The 19288-nt window shown below is 34.0% G+C and overlaps 1 protein-coding gene across 13 annotated transcripts in view; it reads right to left on the bottom strand.

Annotated features, from left to right (window-relative positions):
* Positions 1-19288, bottom strand: part of Tut4 (terminal uridylyl transferase 4) — a 115481-nt gene that overhangs the window by 11787 nt on the left and 84406 nt on the right. For 8 of the 13 annotated variants that reach the window (XM_048815377.1, XM_048815378.1, XM_048815379.1 and 5 more), the window contains 7 exons: positions 11431-11508; positions 11087-11264; positions 10780-10827; positions 10610-10692; positions 6127-6242; positions 5026-5249; positions 4-104 (listed from right to left, as the gene is read on the bottom strand). In XM_048815377.1, coding sequence (XP_048671334.1) covers positions 4-104; positions 5026-5249; positions 6127-6242; positions 10610-10692; positions 10780-10827; positions 11087-11264; positions 11431-11508 — 828 coding nt within the window. The remainder of the gene's footprint in view (positions 1-3; positions 105-5025; positions 5250-6126; positions 6243-10609; positions 10693-10779; positions 10828-11086; positions 11265-11430; positions 11509-19288) is intronic. The other 5 variants (XM_048815384.1, XM_048815381.1, XM_048815388.1 and 2 more) reach the window with 2 other exon arrangements.

The raw sequence follows: 19288 nt of genomic DNA, 5'->3' as shown, positions 1-19288 counted from the left end.
TACACATTCTGAGGACTGTCTAGTCCTTATAGACTGATCACCCTGTTGCTGGGCAGAACCGGCCACCTGTTGGGCATTTACAAGGTTGCGGACCAGCTGGGCTGCTAAGAGAAGACATCACAAAAATATACAAATAAAAAAAACAAAGAAAGTAGCAGAAAAACAGCAATCAATAAACTCACTTATATAAAAGAATCTTAAAATCTCTATGAAATGTTATAAACTTGGAACACTTGGACTTTTACACTATGCCTACATTAGTGAAAGACTTGGACTAATTTTAAAAGATATTTTTCAAATCAGCAGATCAATTTTTTCCTTTTCTTCTGAGTTTTGCTTTTTTTTTTTTTTTGTACTGCTGGGATCAATCCTAGAAATTCATGCATGCTATAGATATCCAGCCCCAGATCAATTTTAAATATACACCTAGGAGAGAGATGTAGCTCAGTAGTAGGGTGCATGCTTAACATGCATAAAACCCTCAGGGTTTGATCATCAACATCAAATAAACAACAACAACAAGAAAAATGTATACCAGTTTTGAAAATAAGAACAAATTATGCTTACTGATTCTCTGAAGAAGACAACATATTTCTCTAAAAAAATACTTTCTAGAGTGGGAATCTAAATAACTGGAAATCACAACTTCTAAAAGAATTTGGAAGGCTGGGGGTATAGCTCAGTAGTGGAGAATTCTCATAGTATGCAGAAGACCCTGGGTTCAATCCTCAGTGTTGCCAAAAAAAGAAAAAATAGTTTAGTAAACAAAATAAAATAGTGTTATAATTTAGATCCAAAATGTTCCCCAGAATTTCATACATTGAAGGGCTTGGTACCTAATGCAGTAAGATTCAGAAGTGGAATTTGGGGGAAGTGATTGAATCATGAGAGTTCTAACCTCATCTCGGGATTAATTCATTGATAGTGATAGATTATTGGGAGGTGGTAGAAACTGCCTACAGTTTTCATGGTTGGAGGGAGTTGGTCACTGGGGATGTTCCCTTGGAGACTAACTATATGTTGTACTTTGTCCTGGGCCTCTTCTCTCTCTGCTTCCTGGTTGCCTTAAGCTGAGCAGCTCTTCTCCACCACCCTTCTGCCAAGATGTTCTACCTCATCTCTGGTCCAAAGCAATGGAACCAGCTGACCATGGAATGAAATCTGAGCCAAAATAAATCTGTCCTTTAAGTTGTTTTTCTCAGGTGTTTGTCACAGGAACAAAAAGCTGACTAAAACAAATAGGTTTTGTTTTTTTTTTTCCTGTAAATAAACTCATTTGGTAGGAATTTTTAAGATTCTTTGTGAAATACAACAGGAATAGGTCTCCCTAACTCACTATAATTTCCTCTATACGTGTTCAGGAAAAAAAAACAAAACACTTGTAGGACATACAAAACCTAAACAAACCGATAACGTGTAATGAGACGGAAGCAATAATAAAACACCTTCCAACAAACAAAAGCCCAGGATTAGAAGGATTCTTTGAATACTACCAAACCTTTAAAGAACTAATGCCAACACTTTTGAAATTATTCCATTCCATGAAACAGAAAGGGATGGAACACTTTCAAATTCATTTTATGAAGCCAGTATCATATTCACACCAAAATCAGATAAGGACACATCAAAGAAAGAAAACAACAGACCAATATCCCTGGCAAACTTAGATGCAAAAATACTTCAAAAAATATTAACAAATTGTGTTCAACAACAAATTAAAAAGATCATATATCATCACCAATTGTTTTATTCCAGAGAAGCAAGAATGGTTTAACATAAAAATCCGTAAAGGCAACTCATCTCATAAATAGAATTAAGGACAAAACTTACTTGGTCATCAAACAGATACAGTGATGAACTCTGACAAAACTCAACACCCATTTAAGATGCAAACCCTGAAGAAAATAGAGCTAGAAGGAACCTATCTCAACATCATGAAGGTGGTATATGAAAAACTCAAAGCCAACCTCACAGTAAATGGGGAAAAACTGAAAGCATTTCCTTTAAAATCCAAAACAACAAAAGTATGTCCACTCTTACCACTCTTATTTAATACAGTGCTAGAAAATGTAGCCAAAGCAATTAGAAAAGAAAAGGAATAAAATTAGGAAAGGAAAAAGTTAAATTATCACTGTTTCCAGATGATATACTTAGAAGATCTAAAAACTCCATTAAAAAAACTGCTAGGGCCAATAAATTTGGCAAAGTAGCAGGTTACAAAATCCACATACAAAAATCAATAGCTTTCCTACATACCAACAATGAATCTGTTGAGGAAAAAAAAAATCAGAAAACAACTCCTTTCACAATAGCCTCAAAAAGAAAAAAAAAGAGAAAGAAAACCTAGGGAATCTAACCAAGGACATGAAAGACCTCTACAATTTGAAAACTATAGAACAATGAAGATATTGAAGATCTCAGAAGAAAGACCTCCCATTTTCATGGATATACAGAATTAATAGTTAAAATGGCCATACTATCAAAAGCAATACATAGATTCAATGCACTCTACACATCAAAATCCCAATGACATTCTTCAAAAAACTAGAAAAAAACAGTCCTAATATTCATTTGGAAGAATGAAAGACCCAGAATAGCCACAGAAATTCTAAGCTAAAATAGCATGCTCGAAGCATCACAATACCTGACTTCAAATTATACTGCAGAGCTGTAGTGACAAAAACTACATGGTAGTGGCATAACAACAAACACAGAGATCAATGAATGTTACAAATAGAAGACACAAAGATAAACCCACACATTTACAATCATCTGATCCTTGACAAAGGTGCCAAAAACATACACTGGAGAAAAGACAGCCTTTTTAACAAATGGTGCTAGGAAACTGGTTAACCATAAACAACAGAATGAAACTAGACTCTTATCTCTCGCCCTACAAAAATCAACTCAAAATGGATCAAAGACCTAGGAATTAGACCAGAAACTATGCAATTCCCAGAAGAAAACATAGGGTCAACACTTCAACATATAGGCACAGGCAATGACCTTCTCAATTGTTCCCCTAAAGCTCAGGAAATAATGCCAAGAGTTAATAAATGGGATGGCATCAAATTAAAAAGCTCTGCACAGAAAAGGGAACACTTAGGAATATGAAGGAAGATCCTACAGAATGGGAGAAAAATCTTTGCTGGCTACTCTTCAAACAGAGGATTAGTATCCATAATACTTAAAGAACTTGGCGGGCATGGTGGCGAATGCCTGTAATCCCAGCAGCTTCGGAGGTTGAGACAGGAGGATCATGAGTTCAAATACAGCCTCAGCAAAAGCAAGGTGTTAAGCAACTCAATGAGACCCTGTCTCTAAATAAAATACAAAAAAAGGGCTAAGGGTGTGGCTCGGTGGTCGAGTGATCTTGAGTTCAGTCCTAAGTAACCTCCCTCCAAAAAACAGGACTCAAAAAATTTTAAACCAAAAAAAAAAAAAAAAACACTCAATTAATAAATGGGCAAGTGAACTAAACAGATACTTCTCAAAAGAAGAGATACAAATGACCATCAAATATATGAAAAAATGTTCAACATCATTAGCAACTGAAATTTTATTTCATGCCAGTCAGAATGGCAGTCATCAAGAACACAATTAATAATGAATCCTGGAAAGGATGTAAAGTAAAAGGAATGATTTTATACTGTTGATGGGATTGTAAATTAGTACAACCACTATGGAAATCAGTATGGAGGTTCCTCAAAAGACTAGGCATGGAACCACTATTTGACCCAGCTATACCACTCCTTGGTATTTATCCTAAAAAATTAAAGTCATCATACTATAATGATACATGCATACCCATGTTCAAGGCAGTACAATTCACAATAGTCAAACTATGGAACCAGCCTAGGTGTCCATCAATGGATGAATGGATAAAGAAAATGTGGTATATATACACGATGGAGTTTTATTTGGCCATAAAAAAATGAAAATGATGTAATTTGCAAGAAATGGATGAAACTAGAGACCATTATGTTAAGTGAAATAAATCAAACTCAGAAAGTCAAGGATTGTATGTTTCTTTCCCATGTGGAAGCTAGAGAAGAAAAAAGAAAATGTGGGGAATAGGGATCTCATGAAAATAGAAGGGAAGGGCTGGGGATGTGGCTCAAGCGGTAGCGCGCTCGCCTGGCATGCGAGTGGCCCGGGTTCGATCCTCAGCACCACATACAAACAAAGATGTTGTGTCTGCCGAAAACTAAAAAATAAATATTAATAAAAATTTTTAAAAAAAGGGAAATCAGTAGAGGAAAGGAGTAGGTAGAAGGAAGAATGGAGGGAGGGGAAAAGTCCTGGGAAGTAATATTAGCCAAATTATATTGGTACATTGTGTCCCAGGATAAATTCCATCATTACATGCACCAACAACAACAAAAAAGGGGGGGAGGGAGAACCTCTGCAAAGAATGCTAAGTTACAACTTGAAGAGACCCTGTCTCAAAATAAAAGAAGGGCTGAGGATGTGGCTCAGTAGATAAGCATCCCAGGGTTCAATCCCTGATATCCCCACCCCCACCTCCCCAAAAAAGCTAAATTGACAAGAGAGAAGAGCCTGACTCAATTCCAAAGAATACTTACAGGGAGTAAATTTAATGTAACAACCTGTGAAGACCTTGATAGTAACCATATATAAGTACTATTCAAAGTAAAAATTTCATTGTTTAAATGTTAACATTGTGTGTGTGTGTGTGTGTGTGTGTGTGTGTACACCAGGAATTGAACCCAGTGATACTTAACCACTGAGCCATATCCCCAGCCCCTTTTTATTTTGAAACAGGGTCTCACTAAGTTGCTCAGCCTGGTTTGGAACTTTCAATCCTCCTGCCTCAGCCTCCCAAGCTGCTGGGATTATAAGCATGCACCACTGCCCCCAGCATATTTTTACTCTTCTAAGAAATTATGAGGTCCAAAATCATACAATTAGGTTTAAAATAAACAACAAATAGGCTCCTGTGCATGACATCAGCATACATGACTTTATTTCCACCACAAACTATTTTTGGCCTTTTCTATTTACCTGCCACACTGCTATTCCTCTGACGGGCCAGCTTGACCTCTGGGCACTCCCTTCGTACATGTCCAGCATCTCCACATATAAAACATCTGAGGTCTCTGGGGTCTCTAAAGTCTCGAGTGTCATGGAGGTCTCGGGGGTCAAGAAGGTCTCGAGAGTCTTTCTCTTCTTCATTCCCTTCTTTTTCTTCTTCGCTGTCTTTCTTCTTTAGTCTAAACAGTAAACTGCTGATACCAATAATGTGGGGCTAGGGACTTGTATACTGACCAAGTCACAGAATAAACTATACACAATTACAAAGGAACTAAAAGACCACTGCTTCATGCATTTTTGAAGACATGGAAACTCACATTTATAACACACCTACTCATATGGTAGAAATTAGGTATTCTAGTTAGTTTTGTAAAATAATATACTTAAAATTTTTAATGTTAAAATTTTAAATTTCCAAGAATTCTTAGAAATTTATATTATCTCTACTCTAAAGAAGAACCTGAAGCTTAGAGAAAATAAGTATCTTGCCTAAATTTAACAGTCAACAAACAACAAAAATGAGTTTATTCCATAATTTTCCAATTTTTGTGTTAGGCCAAATTTGATGGTGAAAGAAAAGATTTTCCTCATCTACTAAATACAGCATGTAGAACCTGGGGCATATGAAACAGATATATTTGGAGAAGTGCATAGTCCTCAGGTTACAAAATATATATAGACATACCTAACTGCATATATCTCAAGGATTCAGTTAATCTTATTTAATTATTGGTTTGCACAACTGTGAGGTCTTCAAATTAGAACCCCATGCATTAATCATTTTTTAATCTTAACTCCTAGCACAATTCTCAGCACACAGTAGGTGTCAATAAATGCTTCTTCAATTAAAGAAAAAGCCTGAATGAATTAATGAACAAACAAATGTTTAAGACACCATTATACCACAAATATATATCACTCTTACAAAATTCCACTCAAATGAACATTCATCTAGGGTCCAATTTAAGGCCCTGAACTGTCTCACTTAAAACAATTCTGAACACAATTACAGTTACAAATTGGCCTCACATTTATTTACCCGGTAATGTTGATATATAAACATTTGCCAACCTTTTCCTTTTAGGGCAGTCTTTCATGTAGTGGCCTATTTTTCCACATACACGGCAACATCGATCATTAGGAGCCAGTTCTCCATCTGTTAATACTCTGGAATCAAAGAAGTACTCCTAGGGAGGAAAATATAATTTTACTTGAAAAAAAAAACAAACACTATAAAACTTCCAGCTTAAAATGGAAAGGAAAGTAAGATGCAAATGTGGGTCTTAAAAAAAGTAACTAAAGATCGACAAATATTAAGATATAATATTAAATATTAAATTATAATACTAAACATTATATTGTGACATAATAAGATTCAGAATCATCACTGACATCACGGTTGCTAATAATACTAAACACTTTACATCCAAATTATACTGTACAGATATGCTACAGATGAATGAGAATATCTCAATACAGTAGATAGTATTTTCATCCTTATTTTATAGCTGAAGAATCTAAAGCTCCGAGAGTTAAAAGTCATTTTTCTACACTAAAAATCTGGTTAGGTCTCAGATAAAAGGATTTAGAGCTATGTACTCTGACTACAAAGTTCATTCTTTCTGCTACAACACGCTACTTCTGGAAGGAAATTATTCTCTGTACATATTCTCTTATGTAAATAAGGCAATTCTCTAGTTTATTTCAAATATAATTGGATTTGTAAACAACTATTAAAAGAACACATAATATCTATTATATAAAGTAAACCCTAAAACAGAAAGTAGGGAACTAAGAAGTAAATAATTTTCTTTTTTTTTTTTTTTTTTTTTTTTTGGGCAGGGGGTTACTAGGTATTGAACCCAGGGGTGCATTACTACTGACTATATCCCCAGTCCTTTTTTATCCTTCTTATTTTTTTACTGTGAGAAAAGGTTTCACTGAGTTGCTGAGGCTGGCCTCAAACTTGCGATCCATCTCCCTCAGCTTTCTAAGTCGCTGGGATTATAGGCACGTGTCACCATGCCCAGCTAGTTTTCCCAAGTCTTAGAACCAGGTTCATTTTTGCTTTACCTCAGCACCTTGCTTATTATCCTTCTCAGTGCTCAGTTTTGTACTGTCACAAATTCTAGCTGGTCCTAACAGTATTCATACTTCTGGAAGGCAAGAAAACATGTCCATTTAGCAGTCAACAAATCTATCTGCAGTCAGCGAAAAAGTGATACATCTAATAGAATGACTATGTTTTTTGTAAATAATAGTATAACAGTGGTGAAGGTATTGAAAACTAGAACCCACACATATTTTCTGGTGGGATGTAAAATAGTATAGTCACTTCAGCAGTTCTTCAAATACTTAAAATGTATCTAAATGATGCAGCAATTCAAGTGATAGTTATACATAGGAAATGAAAACAAATTAACACAAATTGATGCACAAATATTCACAATAGCATTACTCTTTATTTTAAAATACTTTTTAGTTGTAGATGGACACAATACCTTTATTTATTTATTTTAATGTAGTGCTGAGGATCGAACCCAGGGCTTCACACATGTTAAGCAAGTACTCTACCACTGAACCACAACCCCAGCCCTAGAATTACTCTTAATAGCCAAAAGGTAGAAGTGACTCAAAGGTCCAAAAATTGCTGATAGGTAAATAAAATATGATATAGCTATACAATGGAATAGTATTCAGCCATAAAAAGGAAAATGAAATCCTGATATACACTATGATATGGATGAACCTTGAAATTATTATGAAATAATTTTTATTGAAGCAAATATGCCAATAGTAAAAATTAATTATAATCTTTGTAATATAAGTTTACTAATAAAAAGAATGAAATTTCTTTTGGGGGGAGACAACAGTTCATTCACTTAATTGGGGTTCAATGTTAGTGTTTCCTATCATTAAAATGAATGGCAAATGTTCATCTGTAAATGAACATTTATTTTAGTTAGATATTTTATTTAGATATTTTAGTTACATTTTATGTATTTCATCTTTGAAAATGATTTTGAAGGGGCACGTATGAGGGACTGAACCCAAAAGCACATCCCCAGTCCTTTTTACTTTGAGACAAGGTCTTGCTCAGGACCTTGCTAAAGTTGCTGAGGCTGATCTCGAACTTGCAATCCTCCTGTCTCAGCCTCCCGAGTCACTGAAATTACAGGCATGCATCACCATGCCCGACTTTTGAAAATGTTTTTGACAGATGAAGAGGATGAAGATTTAGGGTAGAGAAAATAAAGAAAGGATCTAGAATGTACATAGAAGGAATACTCTTCAATGGAGGAGAGATCTAGAGATGCAATCATATTTAAAGATCTGGTAATAGAAAGTTCAAGTTTGATACTATCTATTATCTCAGAAAAATCATCTGCTAAGAATGAGAAGGCAGAGGTCAAAGGTGGGGCAAATTGCAAGGGTAGCTGAATTCTTAGTAAAACAAATTTTGAGATAAAGCTTACAAAATGGGATAGCAAAATATAACTAAACAAATGAAAGTTGGGGCTGGTAAATATTAATTTAGGATTGTACTATGTGTTTACTTAAAATTTCCTCATACAGATAGATAAATAAATAAAGGTATTGTGTCCATCTACAACTAAAAAATTTCCTAACTTTATGATTTTTTTCTATTAACACTTTTTTTGTTTCTGTTAGCTTCCCAATTATAGGCAGATGGTGGACAGGTGAACTCATGTAAGACTGAACACATAAGGACGCAAAAGAAGATAGCACTAAAGTATGTGCCAGAAAATAGAGAATCTAAGTCAAATGAAAGAGGAAAATGAAGATAGAAGACAACTGATAGATAAGTAGATCAATACTATATATTTGAAAATCTAATGATGTGAAGAATAAAGTGGGAATATCTGAGTGAATATGAAAGGTGAAAGAATGGGAAATATATTTTATAATATTAGTCTGCACACAACTATTCTTACGCTGTTAAATCTTAGTACCTAGCAGTGAAATAGGTATGAAGTATAAACATGAAAGACAGCTTACAAGAACATTTTTCTACAATATAAGTCATAACACTGATATAATGAAGACAACCTACCTGTCCATCAAAGGAAAACAGTTAAATAAACTAGCATATCCAAGCTATGGAAAACTAAAACTATGGACTGCTAAAATGGAATAAAGTAAATAAAAAACTGGTTAGTAGACTCAATGGCCCCTTCTGCTAGGTTCCAAACTGATGTTTGGCTCTTAAAACAAAAATTATTAAAAAAAAACAAAGACTTTGGTATCAATATACAATTGAACACTACATACATATTGAGTTTTAGCACATGAAGATGGCACACTTTAAGTTTACTGAGGTCCCTAATTTAGTATTCTGCTAAAAAGTCTCACTGCATACAACACTGCTAGATTCCTGCTAAATATATACACATGGGCTGTGGTTATGGCTCAGAGGAAAGAACGCTCGCCTAGCATGCATGAAGCACTGGGTTCAATCCTTAGCACCACATAAAAATAAAATAAAGGTATTATGTCCACCTACAACTAAAAAATAAATGTTTTTAAAAGTAAATAAATATGTACATATGAATAGTTAGAATTCCTACAATTTCAAATAAAATGTCAAATGTTCATTTATTGCTATATCAATTAATGTTAGTAAAATTGGTACTTTTTAAAAAGTTATTTTTGTTCTTGCAAGCTTTTATATTATTTTAAATTTTCCTGTTCTTTTACTTCTCCCCATTATAATTATTGTCACCCACTAAGAGACTGGACAATCAAAAGTATCTGAGAACTAGTGCTCCAAGGGGAAAAAAGATCCAGACATCTCTCTGCTTTTCTTACTCCACCTGTATAAAAGCAGTTCAGTTCCAACACTGGACACAAGTTCAAGGATATTCCTTAAGGAATAGAAAACACATGTTTTTTCTCTCTCCCTTCAGATTTCTTTTCTTACCCATCTCTTGTACTGAAACTGAGATGTCCTAGAGTCTCCTAACCAATAAAAAGTTAAAAAAAAAAAATGAGATCAAGAGGTATGTGCAACACAATATACCCAGTTAAGGAAAAAGGAAATCTCTTGGTTCCATAACATTTAATTCAGTATACTGAAGCTACATAAAAATTAGAGCAGATGTCATGGCAAATAATAAAATATTTCTATGATTTCATCATGATGATATTTTCATCAAGATGATTTCTATAGATGGCAGAGGGTTAGGATTAGTGAGCCAAACCTCAAATTCAATATTCAATTATCTCTTTCTCATTCACTCAACAAATGATTATTAGGTACATACAATGTGCCTGACACTACAATTAGATCTTGTCCTCATGGAGCTTACTTGCTGAGGTAACAGAATTTAACAAGTAGATTAAACAAATAAACAAAATTTAATAAATATGTATTTCATCATGGTCTATTACAAGAAAAAAAAGTAGTGAGCTATGGCCATCTTTTTCCCTATTTATAACACCAACCTGGAAAGAGGATCAGGATTCTTATACTAGAAAAACAAAATTCTGCAACAAAAAGGAAAAGATTCAAAATTCAAATAACATAACTTACAGCTTCTCTGCCAATGAGTGGATAAAAGGGGGTACCAAAAAGTTTCCTTCCATTAATAAATGCCTTCATGATGAAATTGGTCACTATTGAAAAAAGAATAAAATAATAAAGATACAGACATTAATATGTCAGGGATTTAAGAGCAGGTAATCCATACATTTCAAACTTACTTTTTCTAGAAACTCCAGCACCAAGGTTATGATTCAAGTCAAAAGGATCTAAAAAAAAATATTTGTAATTAATGAATTATATCATTGTAACATAAAATAGACTTGGCAAGAACTACAGTCTAATATTACATATTTTTAGACTGTCCAAGTCAGCAAATTATTCTTTTAAAATTGTACATTAAGGGATGAAACTGATAAACATTAAGAGGAAGAATCTTTCAAATCCTAATGTGGTTCAGTTTTCTCCTCAATTTCCTTGGCCAAATTTCTGCTTTGTTATTGAATTAAAATCAACATAAATTATCACCTTCAATCGCAATGCATTTAGATGTCCACTGCTTTTCAAAAGTTGTCAATAGCTTTTTCTGCCGAATGCTAATTACATATTCCTTAAAATCAAACTCTTCAGTATAAAAGCGAAGAAGCCCCAACCAAAGCTCTCCTAAAGATTCTGTGTTCTTCCCAAGTGAAGGTAAACGCTTTTTCTACAGATAAGGAGAAGGAGAGAATGGTAAGAGGAGGGGATAAGAGAAATATCTATATTAGCCAAGATATGAACAGCAAATCCAAGTAATATTATTAAAATAAATTATGCAAATCCTAACATGTATATCTATGAGCATTTTATAACATGGACTATGAAAAAATTACCAGTTCTTCTGTTTTATCGAAGAAAAAAGCATTCCATCCATCAACCATTCTCTGTGGAATCTGTTTTCCATCAAAGATCTACATAAAAAAATTAATTTTATTATTAGATTTCAAGTTCTGCAACCAAAAGGCCTACAAACCATTACACCATTTTATAATTTACCTAAGGAAGACATACTGAAATATCCTTCAAAGGAAACAAAGCCAGGATGGTATAATTTCATACTAAGCAATTAGTTAAATGTATCTATAAAAACCAAAGCTGAGAAAGAACACTGTAAGAGTATCATACTCTCCAAATGACAATTAATGTTATTTGATGGTCTCTATTTGGCCTATCAAAACACATCCAAACCACAGGAAAAAAAATGAAGTTTCAGTAAAGGACTGATAAATACAGAAATATAAAATAGATAATACTGATTGATTACACACCCAAAAGGAAATCAAAAGAATAGTTTTAGGACCTGGATTCTTTTTTTTTTTTAATTGTAGATGGACACAGAATATATTTATTTTTATTGATTTACTTATTTTTTATGGTGCTGAGGATCAAACTCAGGGCCTCACATATGTGAGCAAACGCTCTAACACTGAGCTACAACCCCAACCTAGAGCCTAATTCTTTAATCAGTTATCTAAAAAGCACTTGGACGCTGGTTTTGTTCAACGGAAAATTATGTAGCTTTCCATGACAGCTTTGAAAAGATTATAAATCCCTATTATTCGTTATAAATAATAATTCAATGCCCTTGCAAACCAGGAGGGGAAAAAGAAATGCTCACTTATATGAACAAAAATATCCAATAAGATGATTTTATAGATACAACTAACCTCTAGAAGTTATTTGAAGACTTTTTTTCCCCCTAAAAGAGGTTTAAAGAAAGATTCAATAAACTGAAAAATAATGATAGGTTCAGGGCTGGGGATATAACTCAGTTGGTAAAGTGTTAGCCTTGCATGCACAAGGCTCTGGGTTCGATCCCCAGAACCTAAATAAATAAATAAATAAATAAATAAATAGTAGGTTCAGAGTCAGCAGACCTCTTTTCAAGTCTCAGGCCTGCAAAATGGTGATTCTGATCAAAATAATCATCCTAGTAAGTCCTCGGTTTTCTCAGTGAAAACAAGAGATTACACTTATTAGGTCTGTCATTTAAAATTTTTATTCTTTTTTAACACTGTATAATCATTTTCGAAAATGGAACCTTTTAGGGAGCTTAAAAGGTCATATAAATAAAAGCAGAGGTGTTTAAGAGAATGCTGAATAAAGAAACCACACCACAACTTTACTTTATTCCATTCCTCACTCCCCAACAACACAATTATGGGTTCCAAAACACAGTTAAACCAGAAGACAGGGCTGGGATCGTGGCTCAGTGGTAGAGCACTTGCCTAGCATGTGTAAGGCACTGGGTTCGATTCTCAGCACCACATATAAATAAATAAAATAAAGGTCCATCAACAACTAAAAAAAAAACAAAAACAGAAGACAGTTAAAAACCACTAGATAAGGTAGATCTCACAGCCCTTTTCATTTCTGATGACATGATTTATAAAATTAACTACATATCTGGCCCCTTCAATTTCTTTCTCAGGTTTAAGCTCTTGGTGGCCAAGGAGTATAGCTTATCCCTGGAATTCAAATCACTCCTAAAACAAAGCTTCTCATATACAGAATATGTTTGTTTACTGAATATATTCACTCTGTATGTTACATAAAGATCAAGTTTCCATGGACTTAAGCTAGTAAGTTGCTTTTTATATTTTTAGAGAACAAACACAACTGCCAAAAATTATTTAGTATAAATCATGACGTTTGATAAAACAAAAAAGTGAGAGCCTGACAATCACAGATATGAATACCTAAAACAAAACACATGGGGTTTTGCCCTCAAAAAGAAAAGTGAAGGTTTTAAGAAACTGCAGTGTAATATTTAACCTTAAAGATTAAAGATTCAAATGCTATTATAAATTATTCTGTAATTGTAAAATGAGTTTATTTTCCAGATGTTGAAATAATAAAAGTTACTTTGTTCTTTTAAAGAGAATTCTTACTTTTGAGTAGCAAAGGTAAGATTTAAACCCAATAATGTTTGCTAGTGACACATTTGAGTGGACCCATGGACCTTGGAAAGTGTTTCACAAATCACACATTTTGCCTCTTCTTTTGAACTCTCATATTTCACCATACGTAACTCTATACTGTTTCATTTTCAATCCTCAGAAGCAGTAATGCTGCTCTCTCTTTCTGTCACTTGCTCACTCTCACTCAATATCAGTCATCCCTATCCAACCAGCGGCAGTCTTCCTTTTAAAATTCACCTAAGACCATCATATAAGTATAATAACAATTTTATATTTACTTTCTTATTTTATTGTAATATTTTAATATCTATAGCTATATTTAAATTGCAATTGTTTTTAATTGTTGAAAAAAAACAGATAATGCAGAATTTGCTATCATTGATACTAAGCACATTCACTGCTATGCTACTCCTACCATCATTCATTTACAAGATTCATTTTATCTGTAAAACTAAAACTCTTTAGCTATTGAACTATAATTTCCCAGTCCTCCTGCTCCTAGCCCTTGGCAACCACCATTCTACTTTCTGTCTCTATAAATTTGATTCCTCTGGAGAGCTCATTAAGTGAAATCAAAAATATTATCTTATTCTGACTAGCTTACCTCACTAAGCACATGTCATCAAGATTCATTCATTAAATTATTATTTTTCAGTTATTACAGTTTAAGAAAACATAAAATTTCATACAATTATATGAGAACACCACTCTCAAATATCTTTTAGTATTAATTTTCGTGTGAAAATTTGCTTTTACTTATTGATTTTCTAGAATAACAAAAATTTTCTGCTTAGAAAAGCTCCTTTTGAGCTAAACAACTTTGCATTATTAATCATCAAAAACAACTTCAAGCATTAGTAATATCCAATCACTTAAGTTAAATTCAAGTACAAATGGAGTCAGAGATAATTAACTTCATTAAACATGTTCTTACCCTTAGAAAATGATCCAGGCCAATGACCAATACTTACATGATGCCAGAGCAAGGGGCAATGGGAACCCATATGACTACCCAAAAGAGGTCAGAAGAAAAAACCCATATATCGTTAGTCTATATAGTTTAGCTCTTAAACTATAAACGAACTTTCTACAATTATAACAATTCTCTACAATCCCAGTCAGAGGACAAAGGCAGAAGGAAATTTTCCTAAGCTATTCCAAGAGGCCAACATTACCTAATACCAATACCACAGCAAGACATTATAAGAAAAGAAAACTACAGACCAATATCCTTCATGAACAAAAATGCAAAATTTTCAACAAAACACTACCAAATTGAGGGCTGGGGTTGTGGCTCAGTGATAGAGTGCTTGCCTAGCATGTGTGAAGCGCTGTGTTCGATTTCCAGCACCACATATAAGTGTAAAGATATAAATGTCCAGTGACAACTTAAAAAAAAAAAACGTAACAAATTGAATCCAACGATATATAAAGAAAGCTATACACCAAGACCAAGTGAGATTTATCAAAGGTATACAAGGCTAGTTCAACATTCAAAAATCAATTAATAAAACCCCTCAGATTAACAGGTCAAGGAAGAAAAATCACATGATCGTATCAATAGATGCCGAAAAGGCATCAGATAAAAATCCAACACCCATTCACAATTAAAAAATAAAGCCAGTAAAGTAACACATTCTTTTTTTTTTTTTTTTTTTTTTTTTTGAGAGAGAGAGAGAGAGAATTTTTAATATTTATTTTTTAGTTTTTTGGCGGACACATCATCTTTGTTTTCGTATGTGGTGCTGAGGATCGAACCCGGGCCGTACGCATGCCAAGCAAGCGTGCTACCACTTGAGCCACATCCCCAGCCTCAGTAACACATTCTTAATAGTCTCAGCTATGTGGAAAGCCAAGGTGGGAGGATCACTTGAGACGAAGGTTTATTTCAAAACCAGTCTGGGGAACACAGTAGAATCCATCTTTAAAACAAAATAATAAAGATATTATTTCAAAACCCTCAATAAACTAGAAATAGAGAATCATGATTTAGATGTGAGGTATCTCCCAAAAGCTCATGTGTGAAACAATGCAAGAAAGTTTAGAGGTGAACCGATTGGGTTATGAGCATCTTAACCTAATTAGTGAATTAATCCCAGTTAAGGATTAAATGGGTGGTAACTGGAGGCAGGTAGGGTGTGGATAGAGGGGGAAGGTGTGCTTTTGGGGAATATATTTTGCCCATGGTGATAGAAGGCTCTCTGCTTCCTGTTGGGCATGTTCTGAGCTGCTTTCCTCCAATACACTCTTCTGCCATTTCGCCCTGCTTTACCTCAAACCCTGAGGAATACAATCAGCCATCTCTGGTCTCAGACCTCTGAAACCGTGAGACCCAAAATAAAACTTTTCCTCTTCTAATTGTTCTTGTCAGGTCTTTTGTCAACAGCAGTGAAAAAGCGAACTAAAATAGAGGGGCATTTCCTCAGTGTGATTTAAAAAAAAGAAAGAAAGAAAAAAGAAAAGAAAGAAAGAAATTAAAAGAAAAAAAAGTCTACAAAAAATATTGCTAACATCATACTTGATGAGAAACTGTAAGCTTGCCAACTAAAATCAGGGACAAGGCAAGGATGTAACCTTTCACCTACTCCTTTTCAATATATGAAAAGTCCTAAATAAAGCCAATACTGAAAGTCCTAGATAATGCAATAAAAAAAGAAAAGAAAGTAAGCAGAATATACATTGGGAAGGAAGAAATAAAGCTTTCTTTATTCACATGACATGATCATTTATGTAAAAAATCTGAATCAACAAAATAACTCCAGAACTAATAAGTAATTAAAGCAAGGTTATAAGACACTGGTTAACAAACAAAACTCAGTTGCTTTCCTACTTTCCTATATACAAGAAATTAAAAGCTAGAAACAAAGTGAAATTTCAAAATAGAAAATGCAATACTTTGCACCCCAAAAATTAAACACCTACATATAAATGTAACAAAATATGTACAAGATCTACATGAGGAAAACTATAAAACCGAGGAACAAAATCAAAGAATTAAATAAATGGAGAGATGTTCCATGTTTATGGAAGGAAGACTCAATATTGCCAAGGTGTCAATTCTAATCAAAATCCCAACAAGTTATTTCATAGATATCAACAAACTGACTCTAAATTTTATAAAAAGAAGCAAAAGACCCAGAATAGCCAATACAATATTGAAGGAGAAGAATAAATAAAGCTGGAGGACTGATACATCTCAACTTCAAGAAATATAAAGCTATAGCAATCCAGAGTTTGGTACTGGTAAAAGAACAGACAAATAGATCAATGGAACAAAACAGAATGCTCAAAAACAGACCTACATAAATACAATCAACAGACACTTGACAAAGGAGCAATGGTAATACAATGGAGCAAAAATAGTCTTAACAAATGGTGTTGAAACAACTGAACATCCATATGCAAAACAGATCTAGAAACAATCTTAACACACTTCACAAAAATTCACTCAAAATGGACCATAGTCCTCAATGTAAAATACAAAAATATTAAACTCAAAGAAGACAATGTAGGGGAAATTCTAGAGGAGCTTGACTATAGCAGTCCCTTTTTAGATACAACACCAAAGGTAGGATTCAAGAAAGAAATAATGCACATGCTGGACTTCATTAAAAGTAAAAATACTCTGCTCTGCAAAAGACAATGTCAGAGAATGAGTAGACAGGACAGGGAGAAAATATTTGCAGAAGACACAGCTGAGAGAGAACTATTATCCAAAATACACAAAGAATTCTTAAACTCAACAAACTTTTAAAACATAGGCCTAAGACTTTAACATACACTTCAACAAAGATACAAAGACAACAAATAAACATATGAAAAGGCATATAACATCATATGTCATCAGGAAAATGCAAATTCAAACAATAATGACATACTACCATATGCCTAGTAGAATAACCGAAGTCTAGATCACTGACAACAACAAATGCTAATGAGGATGTGGAACAACAGGAATTCTAACTCACTGCTGAATGAAAAATGGAATAACCACTTGCAAAAACACGATCACAGTTTCTTATAAAACTAAGTATACTTATGAACCAACAATCCTGCTTCTTGGTATTTACACATAAGACTTGAAAACTATATGCACACAAAAACCTGCATATGGACCTTATAGAAGCTTTATTCATAATTGCCAAACCTTGAAGCAACTAAAATGACCTTCAGTAAGTGAATGCAAAAAGAAACTTGATATAAACAGTTATAATGGAATGTTGTTCAGCACTTAAAATAAATGAGCTATCTACCCATGAAAAGAGATGAAGGAATCTTAAATACATATTATGGAGTGATATGATTTGAATATTCACAATATTCCCAAAAGTCCATGTGTTAAAGGCTTAGTCAAGTCACCAGGATGATGCTATTGGGAGATGCTATAAACCTTTAGGAGGTAAGGTCTACTGGAAGGTCCTTAGATCATTGGGACAGGGTCCTCAAAAAGAACTATGGGGCCCCAATCTCTCAGTCTCTCTGCCTCTTAGCTCATGATACAAGCAGCTGACTCCATCGCTTTCACCTACTATGATGTGCTGCTGTCACTGGAGGCCCAATGGAATAGGGCCACCTGATCTTGGACTGGAACCTCCAGAAACCTGAGTCAAAATAAACCTTTTCTCTTTGTAAGTTAATTGCCTCAGATATTTCAGTAGTATTATAGTAATGAGAAGCTGATACACTAAATGAAAAAAGACAATCTGAAAAGGCTACATACTACATGTTTCCAACTGTATGACATTCTAGAAAAGACAAAATTAAGGCAATAAGATCAGTGATCGCCAAGAATTGGAGTGGGGGGATGACTAGGCAGTGCACAGATAATTTTTAAGGCAGAGAAAATACTTGATAATATCTGTATGATGCTATAGCATTGGATGCATCATTATATATTTGTCCAAACCCACAGCATATCCAACACCAAGAGTGAGCCCCAAAGTAAACTATGGACTTTGGATGACGTATCAGTATCAGTTGACGTATCAGTATCAGTTCACCAGCTGTCACAATGTACCACTCCAGTGGGGTTGATAATAAGGGCAACTATGTTTTGTGTGGGCAGGGGCTAAATGAGAAATTCCTATACATTCCTCTCAATTTTGTTGTGATCTTAAAACTGCTCTACAAAAATAAGGAAATTAAATAGACACACACACACACCCCCCACTCCACCCAACAGAGACTCAGCTAGAAATTTTCTGCTAGGAAGATAATATTTAAAATGTTTATTTTCTTTTTACTATTTGTTTAAAAGAAGAAAAGAAATGCTGCTAAAAACACAGTCTTAGAGAACTTTTGAAAATTTACTAAGGCCATCTGACACCTATCATATGACTTGCTATTTTGTGATTTTCTTTTCTGCATGACTATCAGAAAAATAAGTCTACAACTATGTGAAATCAAAATATGTGATTTTTCCGAACAACTCTGATGCTTCTCTCCTACCTCAAAATAGTCATCCTTCTAAGAAATTAGAACTGGATCCTCTCTAATGCCTACAGGTCCACATTAGCCAAGAAGGAACAGATAGATGATTAAGAACTCCTTTATACCTATTTCAGCGAGTATAATTTGGCTACAGAAAGTGACTCAATGAGTCATCAATTCTGAATGAATATGAGTACAATCCAGTTCTCTCAATGTACATTCTACTATTTAATGCAATTAACATGTCTTCAAAAGAGATGAGAAAATTTTTCTTTGAGTTTTTTTTTTTCTTAACCAAAATTCACAAGACTGACTTAAGCATACACAGAATTAAATCAAA

Source organism: Marmota marmota, unplaced genomic scaffold (genome assembly GCF_001458135.2).
Source record: "Marmota marmota marmota unplaced genomic scaffold, marMar, whole genome shotgun sequence".
Classification (NCBI taxonomy): Eukaryota; Metazoa; Chordata; class Mammalia; order Rodentia; family Sciuridae; genus Marmota; species Marmota marmota.
The sequence above is the reverse complement of the archived record's forward strand: the minus strand, read 5'-3'. Positions and strand labels throughout refer to the sequence as shown.